General features: G+C 43.1%; 2 protein-coding genes across 16 annotated transcripts in view; one reads left to right on the top strand and one right to left on the bottom strand.

Annotated features, from left to right (window-relative positions):
* The window catches only part of LOC118663754 (centrosomal protein of 76 kDa), a 149,492-nt gene extending 148,276 nt beyond the window's left edge, over window positions 1-1,216 (bottom strand). For 2 of the 12 annotated variants that reach the window (XM_036323688.1, XM_036323691.1), the window contains exon 1: window positions 282-635. In XM_036323688.1, coding sequence (XP_036179581.1) covers window positions 282-479 — 198 coding nt within the window. In that variant the 5' untranslated portion in view covers window positions 480-635. Of the gene's footprint in view, window positions 1-281; window positions 636-862 lie in introns of those variants that run through there. The other 10 variants (XM_036323680.1, XM_036323681.1, XM_036323684.1 and 7 more) reach the window with 8 other exon arrangements.
* Window positions 1,217-1,396: 180 nt separating this feature from the next.
* Window positions 1,397-18,805, top strand: PSMG2 (proteasome assembly chaperone 2). 4 transcript variants are annotated; one of them, XM_036323702.1, is made up of 8 exons: window positions 1,444-1,586; window positions 1,826-1,954; window positions 6,860-7,031; window positions 9,543-9,601; window positions 10,866-10,984; window positions 11,848-12,021; window positions 16,238-16,358; window positions 18,503-18,805. In XM_036323702.1, exons 3-8 carry the CDS (start codon window positions 6,923-6,925, stop codon window positions 18,593-18,595), a joined length of 675 nt encoding a protein of 224 aa, XP_036179595.1. In that variant the 5' UTR covers window positions 1,444-1,586; window positions 1,826-1,954; window positions 6,860-6,922; the 3' UTR covers window positions 18,596-18,805. The 4 variants fall into 4 exon arrangements, with proteins under 4 accessions (XP_036179593.1, XP_036179591.1, XP_036179595.1 ...); XM_036323698.1 differs by lacking the exon at window positions 1,826-1,954 and having other exon boundaries at window positions 1,399-1,586; XM_036323699.1 differs by lacking the exons at window positions 1,444-1,586; window positions 1,826-1,954 and adding an exon at window positions 3,528-3,576.
* Window positions 18,806-19,879: the final 1,074 nt, after the last annotated feature.

The raw sequence follows: 19,879 nt of genomic DNA, 5'->3' as shown, positions 1-19,879 counted from the left end.
CCAATAGTAAACGGGAAACTGTTACCAGAATTCAATGAGAATCAAGTAGCTGTGCAAAAAGAAAAGTAACAATCATCTAAGATAAACATTTCTAGCGCAGATTCTAGAAAGCATCCCTCCTGGCTATATACTGCCTCTGTTACTTCCTCCCTACAGATAACACTCCACCGAAACCATCCTCTGGGAGGAAGGGTGGTCTGGTGAGAAGGACGCAGACCCGGGGGCGGCAGAGCATGAATGCCAGCCCTCAGCTTCCTGGCCGCGACCCGCAGCTCACTCACCTGCCCTCCGCGAACCCGGTCCAGGAGCGCCCCGCGAGCGGGAGCAGCTGCGAAAGCGCACAAAGCCGGGCACGCACGTGCACAATCAGCCGCAGCTTTGGTCACTCCAGGTCCGGGCATCCCACTAGCGCCTCCAAGACACCACGTTCCCCTTCCGCTCGGAAGCAGCACAAACCCTTTCCTTGCAGACCCTCCCATGACTTTCTGAAGAATCGCGGCTTTGGTTCAACACCAACGACACCTCCAGTTTCACCCTGAAAGTAACTCCCTTTCCCGACGTCCGAGTGTACACCGTCTCCAAAAACAACACACACTCGATCTGACCTCCAATAAAGCTCCATGTTCACACCTGCCCTCTAATCCTATCGCCGTCCTACCGCCTCCGACTCTTACTAAAACTCTCTTTCCATCGCGGCTGGCAAGGTCCTCTGCTTCACGCCGAAGCTGCGCCCAGCCCGCGCCCTGCGCCTCACGGCCCGGGCTCGAGTCCCCGGCAAACAGGGGCCGCCGCCGCCGCCGCCGGGCCGGGGGACGCAGACTCGGGGCCACACGGCGGGCAGAGGCGGCCCGTGGCCCCTCACCTTGCTCAGCTGCTGGTGGATGAGCTGCTTCAGCTCAGAGGCTTTCTCCGGAGGCAGCGACATGCTGGGGCCGGCGCCTCGCCGCCGACTCTCTCCGCTGCAGGCGCTCCAACCACGCGGCGCGCCCCGGCCCGCCTCGGAGCCGTAGTCGGGGCTGAGCACCGAGCCGGCGAGACCGCCCGCCTCGCGCAGCTCCCGGGGGACGCGACGCCGAGTCAGGCGAGGGGCCGGGCAGGAGGCGAGGCTGCCGCTGCTGTGGCGCCCAACTGTTGTTTTGAAACGGCCGCGGACGGCCAGGCGTCGGGGCTGTCCCCCGCTCTGCCGGATCGCCTCCACCTGCCGTTCCCCTTCCCTCACGGTTCCCACCTCACGACCTCAGCGCGCCCCAACGCCTGGTCAGAGTCTCCGGACCCGCTCTCCGCCGTATCTCCCTCCCTCGCGGGCCCTTTCTGCTCTCTGGACAGGCAGGTAGCTGGACGGGCCCCTCAGGACCCCGCGCCGAGGGACTCGAAGGACCCCGTTCGCCAGGCCCCGCCGCGCGTGCGTCGCGCGGAGCTCTAGGGACTCGGGTTCGCAGGCACTGCGGGAGCTGGTGGATTTCGCTTTCCCGCCTCCCTCCTGCCTCCAAGGCCGGCGCTTACCTCCGTCCTCCCACTTCGGTGCGACCATGTTTGTTCCCTGCGGTGAGTCGGCCTGCGACCTCGCGGGTTTCACGCTCCTGATGGTGAGTCCAGACCTCCCCACGGCCTGACTTGGGGAGCTGCCTTTCGGAAGGCGCTTGCAGTGCCGCCACCCCAACTCGGGGGTGTCACCGGCCCTGGGGGAAAGAGAGTTCTTGTTTCTAAAAGGTGTCCCCCCCAAAGAATGTATACACACACTTTGAGTGATTATAAAGACATTTAATTTTCAGAATTGAACGGTTTTGAAAAGTGTGTATACATTTTGGGGGACTTTGTATTTCAGGTTGTCAGCCCGCGCTGGAAATGTGGTGAGGTTGTCTCTGGAGGTCTGATCCAAATGGAACCTTTGTTGGCGTTATCACCAGACCTTGTATCTAAGCCTACAGTTTGTCATCTTTTTTGACTGTACAACGTAATGTATTTGGATATTACAGAGACATTGTGCATATGCTGGGCGGGACATTCCCTTTACATTTTATCCTAGAAAAAGCGTTCTAGAGTCATTCTTAGGCAAACAGGTCTTTGTCATTAACCAGAAAAACTACCTACTGATAGGGTAATAAAAGCAACGTTGCCAGTAGCTAACATGGTTTAAAGCTCTTTCAATTGCCCGTGTTCGTTCATTGTTTCAATAAACATTCTATTTATTATATATCATATATGGCTAATATGCAAAGTGTCCCCTTGGGAGGTCGAGTGGGAGACGGGGGTTGGATTGCTCTCTGTGACGGCACTGACCACCAGGGGGAGGCGCGGGACCAAGGCAGGCCCTGGCCACGATCAGCCCTGATCTCCCGCCAGGCCTAGGGACCCTACCCGTGCTCGGGTTTCGTGCACTGGGCCTCTAGTGTGAAAATATTAGAATAAGACCAGGTACTTGTTCTCAAGGAGTTTTACCATCTTGTTAGAAACACGTAAATCAATAAAGGCAATATATGCTAGGACAGAAGTTTTTAAAAGATACAGACAGGCCCAAGGATTTATTGAGAGAGGGAGAGACACAAGGACCTGTTAAGAAAAGCTTCCTATGTATAATCTTGGGGGGGGGGGGGTAATTTTTAAAAAGGAAGAAAACCCCACCAAACTCATAGCTGCAGAGAACTGATGGAGCGGTGAGTGGAATGGAGGGGTGGTTGGGTGAAATGGGTAAAAGTAGTCAAAAGGTACAAACCTTCAGTTAGAAGTCGGTCCTGCAGGGGTGTGTGTAATGTACTGCATGGTATCTATACTTAACAATACCGTATTGTATATTTGAAAGTTGCTAAGAGTGTATTAAAAGTTCTCACCACAAGAAAAAAAAAAAATTGTAACTGTGGTGATGGATCTTAAAACTAAATATATTTGGTAATCATTTCCTACAGGGGTGGGCAAAAGTAGGTTTACAGCCATGAGTAAGAAAATAGTTTATTCTTGTATTATGTATTAATTATTGTGTTATTTGTTTGTGTCACAATCATAACCCTACTTTTGCCTGTTTATGTTTAGTGAACAACTGTGGGCAATTGGGGCTGTGGAGAGACACCTTACAAATGAGGTAGTAGCAAGGGGCATATGTGGGATCAAAGGACAGTTAATTGGAAGGAAAGATATTAGAGCATGTCGCTATGCTGCTGGGAAGAATCCAGGAGTGAGGAAAAGATGGATCATAAAGGAAGTGAGGGTCTAACCAAAGTAGCAACATCTTTTATTTTATTATTTTTTTAATATATTTTTTATTGATTAAGATATTACATACGTGTCCTTGTCCCCACGTTACCCTCTACCCCCCACCCCCCCGCTCATGCCCTCACCCCCCCCCATTGTCCGTGTCCATTGGTTAGGCCTATATGCTTGCCTGTAAGTCCTTTGGTTGATCTTTCCCCCTTACCCCCACCCTCCCCTACCGTCCCTCCAAGTCCCGACAGTCCAATCAATGCCTCTCCGTCTCTGGATCAGTCCTTGTTCATCAGCTTATGTTGTTCATTATATTCCACAAATGAGTGAGATCATGTGGTATTTATCCGCTCTCAAGTTCCATCCATGCTGTGGCAAATGGTAAGAGTTCCTTTTTCTTCTTCCTCTTCTTAAAGAATACCTTTCAGCATTTCATATAATGCTGGTTTGGTGGTGATGAACTCCTTTAGCTTTTTCTTATCCGTGAAGCTCTTTATCTGACCTTCTATTCTGAATGATAGCTTTGCTGGATAAAGTAATCGTGGTTGCAGGTTCTTGCTATTCATCACTTTGAATATTTCTTGCCAGTCTCTTCTGGCCTGCATGGTTTCTGTTGAGAAATCAGCTGACAGTCGTATGGGTACTCCCTTGTAGGTAACTGACTGTCTTTCTCTTGCTGCTTTTAAGATTCTCTCTTTGTCTTTTGCTCTTGGCATTTTAATTATGATGTGTCTTGGTGTGGTCCTCTTTGGATTCCTTTTGTTTGGGGTTCTCTGCGCTTCCTGGACTTGGAAGTCTATTTCTTTCACCAGGTGGGGGAAGTTTTCTGTCATTATTTCTTCAAATAGGTTTTCAATATCTTGCCCTCTCTCTTCTTCTGGTACCCCTATAATTCTGATGTTGGTACGCTTGAAGTTGTCCCAGAGGCTCCTTACACTATCTTCATATTTTTGGAATCTCTTTTCTTTTTCTTTTTCGGTTGGGTATTTTTTGTTTCTTTGTATTTCAAATCTTTGACTTGATTCTTGGGATCCTCTTGTCTGCTGTTGGATCTCTGTAAATTATTCTTTATTTCAGTCAGTGTATGCTTAATTTCTAGTTGGCCCTTTTTCATGTCCTCCATGGTCTCACTATACTTATTGAGGGACTCACTAAATTTATCGGCGGTTTCCATAAAATTCTTGAAAAACCTTATAAACGTGGCCTTGAACTCTATATCCAGTCGTTTGCTTTCCTCCATTTCTTTCATTTGTGACCTGTTTCTTTGTCTCCGCATTTTGGCTGCTTTCCTGTGTTGATAGAGTGGTTTTCTGTGGTAGGTGTCCTGTAGGGCCCAGTGGCTCAGCCTCCCCAGTTACCTGAGGTGGACACTCTTGGTGCACCCCCTTGTGGGCTTTGTGCACAGTCTTGTTGTAGTTATGCCTTGGTTGTTGTAGGATCACTGGGAGGAATTGACCTCCAGGCCAATTGGCAGTGAGAATCAGCTGTGTCTGCAGTGGGAGAACTTCTGTGCTGAAGACACCCTTCTGGGGCAAGACTTGCTTCAGTGGGGCTTTGGTGCTCACTGAGACTGCACCCTGAGTGTGTCCCTTATGGATCTGAGGAGTTGTGATCTGGATGGTCCCCCTCTGACCACTGGGTACAGTGGCTCTTGGGTCTAAGGAGGTGCTAATTTAGCCTCTGCCTGAGGTTACACAGCAGAAGCTACGAAGAGAACTGCAGATTCCCCTTCCTTTTTTGGAGTTTGGAGGTGCCCTGATGAGGCTCAGCTGTGAAGCAATGCAAGCCGCTGTGGGGCCTTGGGCCTTCTCTTGGAAGTTCTGGGTCTGTCTGGCCCGGCTGCAGTTAGGTAATTATCAGGTTGCAAAGGGCCGGGGCATTCATATGCAAAAGCCTCTGGCTCAGCCTGGGTGGGGCGGGGTCTCAGGGAGTCAACAGGGCGGAGCAAGCAGCTATGGAGGAGCCTCAGCCCTGCCCTGAGGAGTCTCGCGTCTCAGTGTCCCGGTAACGGCTGCAAGCACCTCTGAGGGAAAGCCTCCCCCAAGTTTGCCCGCTGCCAGACAGTCCAGTTTCTCCCCGTATGAGTCCTGGGTCCCCAGAGACTTCCTGGAACCAGAGTTCAGAGCCGTCGGGAGCTTGGGACTCCCTCCGGATTCAAAAAGACAGCCGCGTCCTCAGGTGCCAGCCCCTTTCTGTGCGCGTGAGCCGCCGTACCTCTGCACTTTACTTCTGCAGCTCCTCTGGCTCTCAGTGTGCTTTTCTTTCCTTCTAGTTGTAGAATTTACACTCAGCCAGCCTTCCTGTAGTTCTGGACGATGTCCATTTTGTGTTTTTGCTGTATCTTTCAATTGTTGTGGGAGGCAGCAGTTTCCCGGTGTTTATCTATGCCGCCATCTTAGTTTCCCCCAGTAGCAACATCTTTTAGAAGAGGAAAGGGAATTACAGGAGGTAACCAGGGGACTGATAGATGACAACAATGAAAAGTGGGAGACCACTCTGAAGTACCCATAAAAATATGGAGGGGGAGCCCTAGCTGGTTTGGCTCAGTGAATAGAGCGTCGGCCTGCAGACTGAAGAAAGGTCCCGAGTTCGATTCCAGTCAAGGGCACATGCCTGGGTTGCAGGCTCAATCCCCAGTAGGGGGTGTGCAGGAAGCAGCCAATCGATGATTCTCATCAATGTTTCCATCTCTCCCTCTCTCCTCTCTGAAATTAATAAAAATATATTTTAAAAAACATATGGAGAGGGGAAAATATAAAGTAGAATCAATGAAAATTAGTTATGTATTAGATGTGCTTGGTAAAAGAAAGGGAAGAAGTTTCCCAGTTTAAGTAATTGGCTTAGTAATTGTTGCTCTTTTCTGAAATACAAAATATGGGGACACGTTTGAGCAAAAGTTTAATATTGTACATATTGAGTGTGAGTTACCTGTGACATAACCATGGGGAGATATCCATTAGGCTCTCGGTTTCAAATAAGTGTTTCTAGCTGTAGCTAGAGATTTGGCAGTTGTACTATTGGTCATGGGGATAGGTGTGTCTGTGTGTGGTTTAGTGTGAAAATGAGCCCATTCCAACCTTTAGGCACTAACAGGGCACTTTTGTTTAGACCTCACAGCCTCTATACTTCCTTTCCCTCTACCTGAAATATTCTTTCCCCATCTTGTGTGGCTCTCTCCCTTACCTCTTTTCAGGCCTATAGTTTCTTGTCACCTGACGTGATTCTTTTCTTGACCAAACCTTTTAAAAATTGCAGCCAAACAAATATACACACATTCACAGTCACTTAATTTTTGGTCATATTACTTTTGTAATTACTGTTGTACACTGTATATTTTACTACTTACTTTCTTACAGATAAATTGCACTCTCACTACAGGCAAGAATTTTTGTTGATTTGTTATACAACATTCCCAGTACCTAAAGTAATAATTGACACGTAGTAGGTGTTCAATAAGTGTTAAATCAATAGTCTCAAAGGTGGAGGAAGCTCCCTGTTGACACCTCAGTTGCAATTAATGAGAGAATCAGTATGTAGCAATGATGCAGCTGAGTATAAACTTTCAGTACTAGTGCTGTCATTATTGTCTTCTGTCTAAACTTCTAAAAGTGCCGCTAATGTTGATGTCTTAATGAATATATATATATTTTTTTAATTATTTCAGCCAGCAGTATCCGTTGGAAATGTTGGCCAGCTTGCAATAGATCTGATTATTTCTACATTGAATATGTGTAAAATTGGTTACTTCTATACCGATTGTCTTGTGCCAATGGTTGGAAATAATCCATATGCAACATCAGAAGAAAATTCAACAGAACTCAGTATAAATGCTGAAGGTATGTAAGATTTCGGCATATTTTATTCTACTACAAGTAAAGTTGTTTTACATTAGAAATAGACTCTATAGACCAGGGGTGGGCAAACTTTTTGACTCGAGGGCCACAATGGGTTCTTAAACTGGACCGGAGGGCCGGAACAAAAGCATGGATGGAGTGTTTGTGTTAACTAATATAAATTCAAAGTAAACATCATTACATAAAAGGGTACGGTCTTTTTTTTTTTTTTTAGTTTTATTCATTTCAAACGGGCCGGATTTGGCCCGCGGGCCGTAGTTTGCCCACGGCTGCTCTATCCACTGAGCCAAACCGGTTAGGGCCTTTTTTCCTAATTCTTAATCTTCCTGCTTTAGCTGCCTTTGCCCTGAACATACCTGATGGTTACTAGACTTGCTGATGCAAATCCCCAATCATACCACACCATAACAGTCCAATGAGATAATCCCCAAAAGACCTATAGCCGAAGAGACCTGATCCACCAAAGGATTTGCCCAAATCTAGGGTTATTTGTAATCTTTTTTATAGTAACTGAAAGCTTACCTCTTGCCTAGCCGGTGTTGTTGAGTGGTTGAGCATTGACCTATGAACCAGGAGGTCATGGTTCGATTCCCCATCCTCATCCCAGTGGGGGGCGTGCGAGAGGCGGAATGATTTTCTCTCATTGTTGATGTTTCTCTCTCTCTCCTCCTTCCTCTCTGAAATAAATAAAATTTTTAAAAATAAAATTAAAGATAAGCTTACCTCTTAGCACAGTAACCTAATCCTATGTCCTTAGAGACTATATTTTGTCTTTGGTTCATATCAGAGCTTTTCATTCCTGGAGGTGAAGTTGACAGGGACATTTTAGGCATCAGTAAGTTGGACCCTTTCTAGAATCTGATAGAAGTTATGGGTCCTTTTCCCAGAAAAGCACACACATTGACTCACAGAAAATTTTGCATGTGATTTCAGGTCTTTCAAAAACTCCTGCCCTAGCCAGTTTGGCTCAGTGCATAGAGCATTGGCCCACAGACTGAAGGGTCTGGGTTCGATTCCAGTTAAGGGCTCATACCTCAGTTGCAGGCTTGATTCCTGGCCCTGGTTGGGGCATGTTCAGGAGGCAACCAATTGATGTGTTTCTCTCACATCGATATTTCTCTATATATCTCTCTCCTCCTCCCACTCTCTTTAAAAATCAATGGAAAAATATCCTCAGGTGAGGATTAACAAAACAAACAAAAACCTCCTAAAAAACAGAAATGTACTTACTCCAGGGATTTTATTACATGACTAACATTCTCCTTTGTTTTATTCTTCCGTTAACCCAATTAGTATTGCTGCTCTCTAGAGAGGAGAAGGGAGACTATCAGAAACTGAAAACATTCTTAAGAATTATTTTATTTTCAGTAATGTCAGAAATTTCTAGGGGAATACTTCTTTGGGTTTTTTGTTTTGTTTTTTATTTTAGAAAGAAAGTAACGAAGAGAGAGAGAGAGAAACACCCATTGGTTGCCTCCTGAACACTCCCCAATTGGGGATCGAGCCCACAGCCTAGGTATGTACCTGACTGGAAATCGAACCTGCAACCCTTCAGTACACAGAACAACGCTCCAACCAACTGAGCCATACTGGCCAGAGCTACTTTTTTGATTTTATAATCAAAGTTAGAGGAAAAATAATTTTCTTAGAGTTAACTTTTCAGAAATGAATGTATTCTATAGAATAAAACCCACTGGTACATTTTAAGGTACTTCTAAAATGCTTTATTTTAACCAAGTGATATAGTACATATCTTCTATTTTTTAATTATTGAAAATATATAGATACACCCCAGCCAATTTGGCTCAGTGGATAGAGCGTCGGCCTGCGGTCTGAATGGTCCCGGGTTCGATTCTGATCAAGGGCACATGCCTGGGTTGTGGGCTCGATCCCCAGGAGGGGGCGTGCAGGAGGCAGCCAATCAATGATTCCCTCTCATCATTGATGTTTCTATCTCCCACTCCCTTCCTCTCTAAAATTAATATAAAATATATTTTAAAGAAAAAATATATAGATACAAAAGTTCTTACAATTCGATTTTAATTTTTACATTAAATTTATATCCTTTTAATTTAATTCCCAGTTACAGTTTATATTCAATATTACTTCGTATTAATTTCAGCATAGTGGTTAGTCAGTCATATACTTTACAAAGTAGTTCCCCCAATATTTCAAGTACCCACCTGACACAGAGTTATTACATTATTTTCACTATGTTTCCTAGGGTGTGCTTTACATTCCCAGACTATTTTGTGACTACCAATCTGAAGTTCTTAATCCCTTCCTTTAACATACTACTCTAGGTACATCCATGGTGTTGCAAATGGTAAGATTTCATTCTTTTTTATGGCCGAGTAATATTCCATTGTGTATATGTACTACAACTTTTTATCCTTTCATCTATTGACGGGCACTTGGGTGGCTAATAGTTTTATTTCTATAACTCCTTCATTTTAACTTTTGTATGATTTCACTTTCTTCTTGTCTTTACAGTATATTCATTGCCTTCAAAGAAGCTAGTGGTTCTTCAGTTAAGATCCATTTTTATTAAGGTTAGCATATTATATTTGCCTTTTAAAATTTATTAAAGTAAAATATGAGTAAATACTAAGTATCATTAAGAATTAAGAGTCAAAAATAATTTCTGAGTTTTTATTGTACGTACAGTTAAGAAAGTTCTGAATTTACAGTGAAAAAAATAAAAATTTCAGAGGTGCTACCATTATTTTATGATTATATTGAAAGGAATTGGGACATATAGCTTGGATCTTACATATTCCCAATTCAGGTAGCCTTGGTGAAAAAACTTAAGCATGTGAATATTATAGGTTTATTTCATTTGTATTACGTTTCAAGCAGTGGCATCTACATATAAGTTATGGATATATCAAAATATTTTCTGCATCCAGCTGCTACCACTGTAGTCCAAACTACTGTCATCTCTTATGCCCCTGATTCTAGTCTTGCCCCAACTACTTCCCACAAACACTTAATAGTCTGTTTGCAAACAGCACGTCAATGTTCCTTTCAAATCACATCACTTCTCTCTTCAAAAAGTGTTTTAGTGGCTTCCTATCTTATTCAGAGTGAATTCACAGCCCTACTATGGCCCATCAGGCCCTGCATTTGCACTGATATGGTAGCCATGGCCACATCTAGCTATTTAAATTCTGATTCATTAATTAAAAGTGAATAAAATTAAAAATTCAGTTTCTCCATCATTCTAGTCACATGTGTCAAGCACTTGCCATAAAGAGCATTTCTGTTATTGCAGAGTTCTGTTGGACAGTTGCTCTACCTAATCTGACCTCCGACCACTCCTCTGTGCTCATTGCCTATTGACCCTTTTTGCTCACCCTGCCTGCTTCAAAGGTCCGTCGGCCTCGCCTGCTCCCTCTCGCAATCTGGGACCCCTCGGGACATGTTGGATAGCCTGTTTCGGCCTGATCCCCGCAGGCCCGATCCAGACAGGGGGGAGCCCGATCCCCGCAGGCCTGATTCAGACAGGAGAGAGCCAGATCCTGTGTGCTGAGTATCTGTCCCCTGGTGGTCAGTGCATGTCATAGCGACTGGTCATTTGGTCACTTAGGCTTTTATATATATAGATTGTAAAGATATAATAGGTAATTCATTGCTCTTCATTTTTCACCTTCAGTTTAAGGACTGTAAATGGATCTAAAAATAATTCTAATTTTAGTATATTTAAATTATATATCATGAGATAAAGTTGATAAAATATTAGAGAGAATCCTCTTACTAGTATACTCTAAGATCTAACTTTTAGATTTTCTTTTTTTCCCCCCAACACATACGAAGTATAAATCAAAGCCATTCTGTGAAAAACTGCTTTCATGGGTGAAAAGTAGTAACTGTGCCAAAGTTATTGTTCTTTCAAGCAGTCATTCATATCACCGTAATGATCTACAACTTCGCAGGTATGTTTTTGCCTTTGAAAAAATGTTTTTGTAAAGATTATGCAATATTATGATGATTTATCTATTAAAAAGTTAAAATAAGTTTTACAAGCCATGTATATCCTTACCTCTCCTCCCTGAAATTTAGAAAGAAGAAGGTAAAAGAAAGTCAAGAGATAGGAGGGAGCACAGTTAGGTTGACTCTTTCAGTTCCATAGTTGGGGCACAAGGAAATATACAGATGGTTCTGGAACTGTGCTTTGATTGTGTGGTATTGTGCATGCAACATTACAGAGCTAAGCTATGAAAAGAGAGGAGAAAGGGTACCTAGATTTATTGTTTAATAATTTTTTAAAGAGTGGGTTGATACTTCTGTTTATTTTCATATATTCAACCATTTGTATTTACAGAATCCAGTTGCCTTTACTAGTAAGTATAGCTCCTAGGCATGTCAAACTGAAATCTTAAATATAAGACAAAGTATCCAAGAGATAGCAATATAATCTATTTTATTGCATGATCATTTATGCACGTATAAAATCATGATGAAAAATATCAGCCAAGAGTAACCTTTCAAAACTGGAGCTAATTTCTAGGAATCTCACAATAGGCATCATGGCCAGAAGGGAGCATAGCTGTGAAAACTAAATTTATCTTCGTGATGGTCTTGCCTTAGTTTAAATATTCCTATCTCTTTACCATTTCTCTGTAAATAGCAAGTCAAAACAATATTTTTTACGTTATTCTTCCAAAGATTGCTAAAACTTAGGTTTGCCTTGTGCAATGGAATAGAGAATAAGATAATTTTTTCTAAAAGAATTGATTTTTGCCTTCATGTTTATATTTGTGAGTTTTTAGAAAGTTAATTATGTAATTGTTTCTAGTACTCCCTTTAGGTACCTACTTACACCTTCCCTGCAAAAAAGTATTCAAAATAAAATAAAAAACCTTAACTGGGAAGAAATGGAAAAAAGCCCATGCATTCCTGAAATAAGTGATTCTGAGTATTGCATCCGTATACCTGGAGGAGGTATCACAAAAACACTCTATGATGAAGGGTGAGTTTGTTTGCCTCTTTCTCATTTGTTCCCTGCTTTATTTAAAAGTGAAAGTGAGATAATTTGGAGAATTGTTGGATTGCTTATTGGAACATTGAAAATCCTATCCTATATAATAAAAGAGTAATATGCAAATTGACCGAACTGCAGAAAGACAGGTCACTATGACGCGCACTGACCACTGGGGGGCAGACGCTCAACACAGGAGCTGCCCCCTCGTGGTCAGTGCACTCCCACAGGGGGAGCGCCACTCAGCCAGAAGCCAGGCTCATGGCTGCCAAGCCCAGCGGTGGTGGCAGGAGTCTCTCCCACCTCATAGATAACGCTAAGGAACAGTGAGCCGGGCTCACAGCTGGTGAGCACAGCGGCGGTGGCAGGAGCCTCTCCCGCCTCCATTGCAGGCAGATGGTAAGGAGCAAGGGGTTCCAGACTGTGAGAGCCCCAGACTGCGAGAGGGATGGGGATCGGGCCTAAGCCAGCAGGCGGACATCCCCCAAGGGGTCCCAGTCCTGGACTGCAAGAGGGTGCAGGCCGGACTGAAGGACAACTCCTCCCCCCCCCCCCCACCCCAGTGCACGAATCTCATGCACCAGCCCTCTAGTATATTTATAAAATGGAAATTACATTCAGGGGAAAGATTGAAATTTGATTATAGGAGAACAGGTTCCTGAAAAGCCTTATTTAATGCTTTATTATATGTGGCATGTTAGGGATCCTGATACTTGTTCAATGCAACCTCTATAATCTTTTTTTTTCTTTTTTTTTATGTTTTGGTTTGGGGTTTTTTTGTGTGTTTATATTTTTATTGATTTCAGAGAGGAAAGGAAAGGAAGAGAAACATCAATGACAAGAGAGAATCGTTGATCAGCTGCCTTCTGCTTGCCCCACACTGGGGATCAAGCCTGCAATCCGGGCATGTGCTCTGACTGGGAATCGAACCATGACCTCGTGGTTAACAGGTTGATGCTCTACCACAGAGCCACGCCAGCTAGACTATGATCTTTTTTTAATTGTGGTAAAATATACATAACATTAACCATTTTTAAGTGTACAATTAAGTGGCATTAAATACATTCACAGTGTTGTGAACCCATCACCACTTTCAGAACATTGGCATCATTTTAAACAGAGAATCTGTTGCATTAAAATATAACTCCTATTTTATTTCTGTAAAGTCAGTAGTAATGTCCTCACTTTTATTTCTGAATTAGTAATTTGAGTCTTCCCAAGTTCTTTAAAATATAGTTGAATTGAATATATGTATCTGCAAGATACTACAAAACATAACTTTAGAGTTCATCCTATTTAAAGTTGTTTCTCACAAAATCAATTTTCTTGTATTCAGCTATAGCAAGACCTGTGTTTAATGTTCAATGCAATTTTACATTCATTGCAATAAATACTTTTTTTAAATATATTTTTTAAATTGATATTCAGAGAGAGAGGAAGGGAGAGGGATGGATAGAAATCGATGAGAGAGGAACATCATCAGTTGGCTGCCTCCTGCACACCCCCCACTGGGGATTGAGCCCAAAACCCAACATGTGCCCTGACCGAGAATCAAACTGTGACCTCCAGGTTCATAGGTCCACACTCAGCCAATGAGCCCAACCAGCCAAGCACAATAAATAATTTTTTTAAATATATTTTATTGATTTTTTACAGAGAGGAAGGGAGAGGGATAGTTAGAAACATCGATCAGCCACCTCTTGCACACCCCCTACTGGGGATGTGCCCACAACCAAGGTACATGCCCTTGACCGGAATCGAACCTGGGACCCTTCAGTCCGCAGGCCAATGCTCTATCCACTGAGCAAAACCAGTTAGGGCTAAGTAATTTTTGAAATTGAAAAAAAATCATGATTCATACAATTTTTAATCCTTTTTTCTCCCTCAATGCATATTAAGATTATTTGCTAAATGTTTTGTGATATACATATTTTGCCTTCTCACTATCAGAACAAATATATATTCTTATCTCTGGAAAAGATAATATTACTCCTAGTGACAGTGGTGTGGCTGACTTGAGAGTCTTTACACGGGGTGGGCAAAAGTAGGTTTAAAGCTGTGAGTACACAAAACACAGAGTTTATTCTTGTGTTATCACTTATTAATTATTGTATTATTTTCCATACAAGCAACTATAAACCTACTTTTGTCCACTCTTGTATTTAATTGAAATAGAAGTACATTTGTAAATCAATAATGGATATATCTCATGTGTTAGTGTCACAAAAAGTAATAAAATTAGTCACACTCCACCTTCCATTTTTACAGAGAGGACCAGAGGATATTAAAACTCTTATCTGCCCTAATCGGTTTGGCTCAGTGGATAGAGTGTTGGCCTGCGGACTGAAGGGTCCCAGGTTCGATTCTGGTCAAGGGCATGTACCTTGGTTGCAGGCACATCCCCAGTAGGGGGTGTGCAGGAGGCAGCTGATGGATGTTTCTCTCTCATTGATGATTCTAACTCTCTATCCCTCTCCCTTCCTCTCTGTAAAAAATCAATAAAATATATTAAAAAAAACAAAACTCTTATTCTACTACTACTGCTAGAGGCCCTGTGCATGAATTCATGCACAGATGGGGTCTGATTAGGGGCGGGGGGGAAGGGGCCGCAAGTGGTTGGCCAGCCAGCCCCACCCCAATCAGTGGGAGGGGACAGGCCAGCCACGGGGAGGGGCTGCGTGAGGTTGAGGGGGGCCAATCGGGGCCCCGATCGGGCTGGTTGGCCGCCACAGTGTGTGTCACAGCAACTGGTCGTTCTGATCGCTTGGTTTTTATATATATAGATTTTTGTTACAAAGTAGTAGTGCGGGGCACTGTAAGTTCAAGGCCATACACCAGCACTTTTTAAGCTAGAGCCTTTAAAATGAAGGCACACCAGGGTGACTGGCTTTCTCTCAGCATGAGCCATTTCTAAGGCTATCATGACATGAATAATCAGGAACACTGCTCACAGTTCTTCTATACAAAGCCAGAGTCCCTAAGATATTTTAGAACTGTGTACTGAGATGGTATAATTAGTGCTAACAACTTCCAACTTCTAATTTTTAAGCTGAAATGCTGTGATAGGCTCTCCCTGTACAGCTGAGACCTTTGAACTTCCATGCCAGATTCTCCTCCACATCTTAAATCTGTAGCTCTCTGTTAGTCATGTGCTCTCAAGTTTTGGTATAGTTTTTCTCATAGTGCTTGGTTTTAGGGTGTTAGAAATGATTTTTGCTTTTGTTGGCAAACAGGAAGCTTTTTGCATTGGTAAGATCTCCATCTTGTTACTAGCTTGAGGCATTTATAACATAACAGTTAAGAGACTTATGTTTGGAGTCAGAAAGACCTAGGTTCAAGTGCCACCTCTGCCACTTCCTACATATAGAACTTTGAGCATGTTAACTATATTGAAATCTCTGTAAACCTAAGTTACCTCATAATTAATTGCTAACATTAATTATGGGCAGGCACTGTTTTAAGCACTTTGCCGTCACTACCACCTTTTAACCTCACAACACTATGAGTTCAATTCTGTTATGATCCCTCTTTTACAGAAGAGGAACACTAAAGCCTTGATTAAGTAACTTGCCTGACATAATCTGGTAAGTGGCAGAGCTAGAATTTGAATCCAGGTACTCTGTCCTTGTTTCCATTATTCCAAACTGATTGATTTATGAAATGGGTATAATTATAACTTTCTCAAGGATTGTTGTAGGGATTAAGTAATAAAGTATGCAGACATTGCTTAGCACATAATAATCACTCAATAAATGTAAGAAGTAATAGTAAGGTTCCCCCCCCCCCCTTTTATTCTGTTCCACAATTTTCTTTTGCTGCTTTTGAATAATAAGGTGTTAAAATCTTTCAGTCTCTGTTGTGGTGCTTCTGAAAATAGCTGTTTCTACAGTAGGTTTTGGGAGTAGATCAGAACATATCTCATGTTCTATAACCAAGGATAGAGGGGTGGTTTTTTATGTAGCCTTGGTGTGAGGCACAAACTTGCTTATGCCTAGGGTGGGCTTACATGGATGGCTCCAAGTCCTGGCCTCACAAACAGAAGAATGTATCTGGGGTAACGGGAGATAAATAAGTGACTTCATGATGGGTATCTTCTCCTTGCCCAAAACTTAGATTATCTTAGCTATAAAACAGACACACTTAGCTATAGTTAACAGCGTCTTATATCAGTAGAATACTTAATTATTTTTTTTTTAATTTGTTGTAGCTGTTCTAAAGAAATCCCAATGGCTGTTCTGCTCAAATTTGTTTCAGAAGGAGACAATATCCCAGATGCATTAGGTCTTGTTGAATATCTTAATGAATGGCTTCAGATAATCAAACCACATGTAAGTTTTTTCCTATAGCTTAAGCCTCTGATTTCTCTTGTTATCTACACTAATAAAAGAGAAACATGGTAATTGGCGTACGACCGCTACCCTTTTCATTGGCTAATCAGCGAGATATGCAAATTAACTGTCAGCCAAGATGGCGGCCGGCAGCCAGGCAGCTTGAAACTAACATGAGGCTTGCTTGCCTCAGTGACGGAGGACTCCAACGTTCCCCGCCTGAGGCTGCAGGCCTCTGAGCCTGCAGTTTAAGAAACTCTGTAACAAATACCACCGGACTTCAGCCAGCAGGATGGCAACATTGTAAGCAAAGGCCAGAAACCTAAGAGCTGGAGCCAAGCCTCAAAGCTAAAGCTGGCCCAGAATAAAAAAAAAAAGAAAAGAAAAAAGGAGCGGTTGGGAGCTTCAGTCACCCCCAGCCTGAAAATAGCCCTCAGCCCCGCACCCAGACTGGCCAGGCACCCCAGTGGGGACCCCCACCCTGATCCAGGACACCCTTCAGGGCAAACCAGCCCCCACCCATGCACCAGGCCTCTACCCTATATAGTAAAAGGGTAATATGCCTCCCAGCACTGGGATCAGCGGAGCCATGAGGCCTCCCGGCACCGGGATCAGCGTGACGGGGCAGCGCCCAAACCCCCTGATCGCCCTGTGGCTCTGTGTGTGACAGGGGGAGGGGCCACAACCTCCCTATCCACCCTGCTCTGTTCGTGACAGGGTGCGGCGCCCCAACCCCCTGATCAGCCCTGCTCTGTGCCTGATAGGGGAGAGCTCCCCACCCCCATCCCCCCCACGGGCCCTGCTCTGTGTGACAGGGTAGAGCCATAACCTCCCCATCGGCCCTGCCCTGAGTGTGAGAGTGGCGGCACCCCAACCCCCTGATCGGCCCTGCTCTGTGCGTGACAGGGTACAGAACCCCAACCCCCCTGATGGGCCCTGCTCTGTGCATGACGGGGCAGTGCCCCAACCCCCTGATCGGCCCTGCTCTGTGCGTGACGGGGTGGCGCCGCAACCTCCCCATCGACCCTGCCTTGAGTGTGACAGGGGACGGTGCCCCAAACCCCAATCGGCCCTACCCTGATCGTGACTGAGGATGGCATCACAACCTCCCAATCTCCCTGCTCTGTGCATGACGGGGTGGCGCCCCAACTCCCCAATCGGCCCTGCTCTGAGCCCAACCAGGGGCTGCACCTAGGGATTGGGCCTGCCCTCTGCCACCCGGGAGCAGGCCTAAGCCAGCAGGTCGTTATCTCCTGAGGGGTCCCAGACTGCGAGAGGGCACAGGCCGGGCTGAGGGACCCCTCCCTCCCCCCGAGTGCACAAATTTTTGTGCACTGGGCCTCTAGTATATTCATAAACTTGTATTTTATATGCTATATAAGTAGACCAAATAAGTAGAAGTTTATGTTGAATATAAACATATTTCTACATAAAATTTATTTTAACTGAACTTTTTAAAGGAGGGCAAGTTAACCAACTTGCTGTTTACAGTTGTTTCGTTAAAGCTAATTCTCCATAAAAGGAATATCTTAAGTACTTCATTGTATTCACTATTCATGTTGCATTTATACCAAAAGCTTCTTATAAGAATAAACAAGTTCTTTTTGGAATTCAGGATTCATTTTTTTTAGAAAACAAAAGGTATTGTTATGTGAGCAATACTGTAGCTATCGAATACACATTATAATTAAAAGACTTTTCTCTATTATGAAATAAGAACATCATACCTAGAGAAATCAGTTAGCCTTAGGCATAACAGAAGTCCCATAAGGGACTTCATGTTTTATATGGTAGGCAACTGTGTTTTTAATTTATGATTTTGCTAAGAACAAATTGATACCCTCAGATAGCACTGATTTTTTTTTAATACCTATTTCTTTTAAGTTTGATTTTACTTGGTGGAATCTATCCACAGCTTTCTGGCATACCTTTATAATTTGAAACTTGAGGAAATTTATCTTAAGTTGACATAAAGACATAGAAATGTATTGCTTTGTTTTTCCTTACAATAAAACGGAGCTAAAAGTGTCAAAACCAAAAAGAACCAAAAAACTAGAGAAGGGAGAGTTTTATAACACTTACATGTTAAAAGGTAATTTGTTGGTAAAGATGAAGGGTTAAAGTACTTTATTCTTCGGTTACAGAGTGATGACGCCACAGCGTCTACCTTGCCGTGGAAAATGCCAAGTTCTTGGAGATTACTCTTTGGCAGTGGTCTTCCCCCTGCACTTTTCTGATCTGTTTTCGTTTTTATACCTCATGTCCCAAGATACTTACAACCAACACAACTGTTAGCTGTATAAAAGTTGTATTATCTAATGTATTAGAAAATAAATCTTAACTCTTTACAGAAAAAATGGATTAGCAAAAGATTGGTTTTGCTATGCTTTTCATCATATACAACAAATGTAAATTTTGTACAATAAAATATTTCCTAAGTAATTTCATGACGTGTCATTTTAGTTTTTTAACTCAGACTTCTGTATTAGTTTCTTTTTCTGCTGTAACAAATTACTACAAACTTAGTGGCTTAAAACAACACAAATTCTTTACAATTCTAGAAGTCAGAAGCCCAAAAATAGGTCTCCCTGTACTAAATCTAAGTGTCAGCAGGTCTGTGTTCCCTATGGAGGCTCCAGGAGAGAATCAGTTTCCTACCCCTTACCAGTTTATAGAAGCTACATTCTTTGGCTCATGACCTCTTTTACTTATAAGGATCCTTGTGATTACATTGGGCACAACACAATAATCTACAATAATTTCCCCACCTCGAATTTTAGTATAAAAGAAATAATAAAAATAGCTCCCATTTTTAAGTAAGCGTCTACTACATACCAGTCACCTTTTACACATGATCTTATATATCTCATCTGTAAAACAAGGCCTTATAATATTAAAGGATACCAGGTACATACTACTGTGTAGTACTTAGTAAATGCTTTGTTTGTGATATATAAAGCATACTGGGTTCCATAGCCTGTTCCTGTTTCCCTTGTTAAAATAGTAAGGGGAAGTGACAACCAGATAGTGCGGTAGGAAGTTACAGCCCTCATTCCCCACAGAGACACTAACTTATCAGTAATATAGAGGCCAAAATGCCTTTATGAAAAATCCAGAAACCAGTTAAAAAGTCAGAATCTTGAAGTAGCAAAAGAAGAGTGACTTATCGCATACAAACGAGCTCCCATAAAATAATCAGTAGATCTCAGCAAAAACCGTAGAGGCCAGAAGGGAGTGGGATAATAGAAAGTTTTGTTTGAAGAAGAAAAAAAACCTGACAATACTATCCAGCAAAACTATAGTTCACAAATGAAGAAATACTTTTCCAGATGAACAAAAGCTAAGGAAGCTCATCACCACTAGATGTGTGCCTTTCAAGAAATGCTAAAGGGAGTCCTGTAAGTTGAAACAGAGATTTTATCAACATGAAAGCATACAAAAATATAAAACTCTCTGGTAGATGTAAATAGACAAATACAGGACACTGTAATGGTGTTGTGTAAAGTGTGGGCCAGCCCAAG

The sequence above is a fragment of the Myotis myotis genome, unplaced genomic scaffold, assembly GCF_014108235.1.
Source record: "Myotis myotis isolate mMyoMyo1 unplaced genomic scaffold, mMyoMyo1.p scaffold_m19_p_9, whole genome shotgun sequence".
In the NCBI taxonomy this organism is placed as follows: Eukaryota; Metazoa; Chordata; class Mammalia; order Chiroptera; family Vespertilionidae; genus Myotis; species Myotis myotis.
The sequence above is the reverse complement of the archived record's forward strand: the minus strand, read 5'-3'. Positions and strand labels throughout refer to the sequence as shown.

Coding starts and splice junctions, on each gene's coding strand:
- PSMG2 (XM_036323698.1), top strand. CDS start 1,530: ATGTTTGTTCCCTGCGGTGAGTCGGCCTGCGACCTCGCGGGTTTCACG. Junction 7,032..9,542: donor ACTCAGTATAAATGCTGAAG/GTATGTAAGATT, acceptor TTGTCTTTACAG/TATATTCATTGCCTTCAAAG. Junction 16,359..18,502: donor TTCAGATAATCAAACCACAT/GTAAGTTTTTTC, acceptor CTTCGGTTACAG/AGTGATGACGCCACAGCGTC.